The sequence below is a fragment of the Sinocyclocheilus anshuiensis genome, unplaced genomic scaffold (assembly GCF_001515605.1).
Source record: "Sinocyclocheilus anshuiensis isolate Anshui unplaced genomic scaffold, SAMN03320099.WGS_v1.1 scaffold292, whole genome shotgun sequence".
Taxonomy (NCBI): Eukaryota; Metazoa; Chordata; class Actinopteri; order Cypriniformes; family Cyprinidae; genus Sinocyclocheilus; species Sinocyclocheilus anshuiensis.
In genome coordinates this window covers 2,104,826-2,108,702 of record NW_015555757.1, presented here as the reverse complement: position 1 = coordinate 2,108,702, position 3,877 = coordinate 2,104,826, and the positions used below count along the sequence as shown (strand labels likewise).

General features: G+C 36.5%; 1 protein-coding gene across 1 annotated transcript in view; it reads right to left on the bottom strand.

Annotated features, from left to right (window-relative positions):
• The window catches only part of LOC107673867 (zinc finger MIZ domain-containing protein 1-like), a 182,406-nt gene that overhangs the window by 10,552 nt on the left and 167,977 nt on the right, over positions 1-3,877 (bottom strand). Inside the window, exon 25 of the mRNA XM_016467675.1 lies at positions 1,710-1,715. Coding sequence (XP_016323161.1) covers positions 1,710-1,715 — 6 coding nt within the window. The remainder of the gene's footprint in view (positions 1-1,709; positions 1,716-3,877) is intronic.

Sequence of the window (3,877 nt, the reverse complement as noted above, 5' to 3'; positions counted from 1 at the left end):
CTGAATTTCGTGTGTTGCGTTCGCACGGGATAAGCGAAGCCTGTGATTTTACTCGAATTTACTGACTTGTCTCCCGCATACGATGTCAGGGCTTTAAGAGTCCCGTTCTATGGTCCGGTTAGATGGATTAAAAAAAAAAGAAAGAAACTAATATAGTTTCGTGCCCCGTGTCATTTACATTTCACCAGGATAAAATAATATCTCAAGCTTTATGCTTGATTTATTTGTAACACATTAACCTCAAAGCCTTTTCAGCTCTCTTTTTGCAAATTGTATGGTGTAGTGATATGACAGCACCCAAAATACTATCAAACATTCCCAACGCAACTCCATTCTTCGCGAAAGATGGACAAAAAGGCGCACAGGAAACAAAAACCTCGAAAAATGATATACGACCCGCCAAATGCTGGCCGAATCACAGAGATGCCGATTCGCACGGGACTAATATTATAACAGGACCTCGGTGTTCGGCGAAATATGGTAGGTCATTTGCGGGGGAATTTTTACTTTACAGATTACAGACATGGCCGATTCGCATGGGATTAAGATCACAGACAACCTCCGCAATTATTACAAATGACTGGAGGTCACCAGGTAATACTAATCCCGTGCGAATAGGGTTTATGTCAACACTATCAACGCCTAAACAGAGCCTGCGGTGGTCAGGTGGTACAGCGGTCACGTGGTACAATTCGTAGCTCTCAGAAAACTCCCAGTTCACAAGTTGTATCTCGTAATTACGGGAATTCCGATATGGCATGAAAAACGTCCAGGGGAAAACACTTAATACTGTACTTAAGCACTCTTTCTGGAGTCTCTTGGCAGATTTGCAAAAAACTAACACTATAGCCTACTAATAATTTTAAACTAATAATATATAAAGGCTAATGTTTGTTTCAGTCTTGGATGAGCCAGTGTATTTCACCGGTGAGTCGGTTGAGTGAATAATTCAAAGAATCACTCCTGTAGCTACCAGGGTAATCTGTAAAAATGCCTCTGAACAAATCTTTTTAGCCAGCCAATTGAAGATTCGCCAGTTAGATGTAGGGCTGTTCGATTCCGAAATTTTTGGAATCGAGTCCGATTCCGATTCCTGGTTCTGCAATCGATGGGATTCGATTCCAAGAATCGATTCCACACTGTTGTTTTCGATTCTTGTTTTTTTAGATTGAAGGAAACTAATCTCACCATGACTGCAGGATAAAGGTCGTAGAAAGTATCCTTCTCATAATATGAAGCTTTATTTGTAAAAAAAAAATTTTTTTAAAAAAAAAAAAAAAAAAAAAATGACGATACATAAATTGTAAATTCTATATTTAGGGGTACATTTCATGTCAGCCAAAAAGTCAGGAAATCAGTATTCTTTTTTGATAAATAAACTAGGTGGTTGAATAATATAACCCCTTAATGTGCTAAATTAATTATTTGGCAATCTTAAACTCTAATTACTTTTTAAATATGTTAATGAAAATTAACATTTAATTCATTATTTTGTCAACTGTGTTACAGACAAATGCTATGTCAAATGAAACATGAATGAAGTACCACATGTTTGATAACACATTTGTTTGAAAGTTTTTGAGTCTATTCACCAGAGTTTTTGAGGTTATCTGTCTAACTGATTTGAAAATATGAATTTGGGGCTTCATAATGGGCTTACAGTGGGATGCTTTCATGAAGGATGAAACTTTTTTTCAACATAAATACACAGTATGCTGAATTTAGTGTTATTCACCATCCTTACCAAAGATATCCATCTCTAGAGATATCCCCATCTTTTTTTCTGACAGTTTAGTTCACATTTAAAAGATTTAAAACATAAAAACCACACATAACACCGTAGACAGGAGTAACACAGTTGACAGGTATGAACTTAGTATCCATAAAGCATTTTAAACACACATTATAATAATATATATTATAACGTTAATGAATATATTATATTATTATAAAGGTAAATTAAGTTTTATAATGCATCATGACACTTCAAGTTGTAAGGACTTATACAATAACGTCATAACACTTTATCAGTCATGACTAAGCAGAAATAGATATATGCCAAATCTATAATATTATATAGGTTTAAGTCAATCATGAGGAATTCTGAATACTTTATAACCTTTGACAAATGTGAGTATAGTATATAATATTATGGATACTGAGGGGCCGTTTACACGACTTTTTCATCCAAATACGGGAAACTTTTTATGCGTTTTGCTTGCTCGTTTACACGACACCGGACTGGAAAACTGAAAACCATATTTTTGAATCAAGTTTTTGAAATTGCCACTGTTGTCGTTTCCGTGTAAACACCCAAAACGGGAATCTTTGAAAACGGTGAAGTCATGCGCGTGCGTAGTACGTGTTAGGTATGTAGACATGCGCAGTACGTGTCGATTTTAAAGGCAAGCACGAACAAACATACACAGCAATGGCGGAGTACATGGTACTGTTGTTGCCGTTTAAGAGTTTGCTAACACTTCTTCATCAAAGTGTGGATTTACTTCACCAATATTACAACCAACAGCGGAGACGCATCATACACACAGCAACAGGTACTGGTTACTAACAAGGTGACAGCGCCAACTACCGGCCTGGCATACGTAATACAGCATTTTTGGCAGTTTTCGCGGATATGTGTAAACGCGAATCGTTTTGAAAACATTGTTGTGTATACGTGAAACTTTTTAAAAACGCAAGGGAAACTACATCGTTGTCGTGCAAACATTGCAAAGTGTGGCCATGATTAGATCAGTTAAGTTTATCCATTGTAATGCAAATCATGGTTTTAGGCAATTCCTATGTAATTTCTGTGTAATGACAATAGTTTGTGAATATTTGTTTTATCAACAACACTCAGTGGGATCATAAATTGACACTGAATTGCCAACGTTGTCAACTGTTAATCCTTGTAAACTGTGTTACAGTTGATGGGTAACACGGTTGACATTTTGGCCATTTTAGGGCCTTGTGCAAACTGCGGACCTTGGACTGGTTAGTACATGACCTTGATTAACTTATGTTTTTATATTCTTTCTCTACATATTTATATATATAACATGTGACAAGTTCACCAGAATATGTCGATAACACAGTTGACGGGTCAATTAATCTACTCTATGTGCAGACAATAATATAGATAAAATATTGAAGAGGAGAAGTTATGACTTACCACACTGTCTTCAAATTTCCCTCCAAAAAAAGGAAAACACATCAGGGCTGCGTTCAGCCCCGACAAAAACGGTGCACATTATAACCAATCCCATACTATTATGTTGAGTTACTGTGTTACAGTTGATGGCTAACACAGTTGACATTTCAGCCATTTAGGGCCTTGTGCAAACTGCTGACCTTGGACTAGTTAGTACATGACCTTGATTAACTTTTGTTGTTATATTATTTCTCTACATATTTATAAATATAACATGTGACGCAAGTTCACCAGAACATGTTGATAAAACAGTTAATCTACTAATCTCAGTTAATCTACTCTATGTGCAGACAATAATCTAGCTAAAATATTGAAGAGAAGTTATGACTTTCTTAAAAATTCCCTCCAAAAAAGGAAAATACATCACATGATGTTGGACATGTGAATTTGGAACAAACCATTGCTGATTTATAGGGGGTTTTATAGGGAGTAACACAGTTGACACCGATTTCTCGGACATACACAAAATGGATGATTTAATGTAGATGCATGAGCTAAGTATTTTTTTTAAACACCTTTCTCATAATTTAATGATTATTTTTGACAAATAGACCCTGAGGGTCACTGTGCCCCCTCACCTCTGGTGCCATCTCCGTAGTGGGCGCCCTGATTTTAGTCGGTGAAGCAAGGTACTGCCCTGGGAAGGTCTCCCAGGCTGTTAAATAC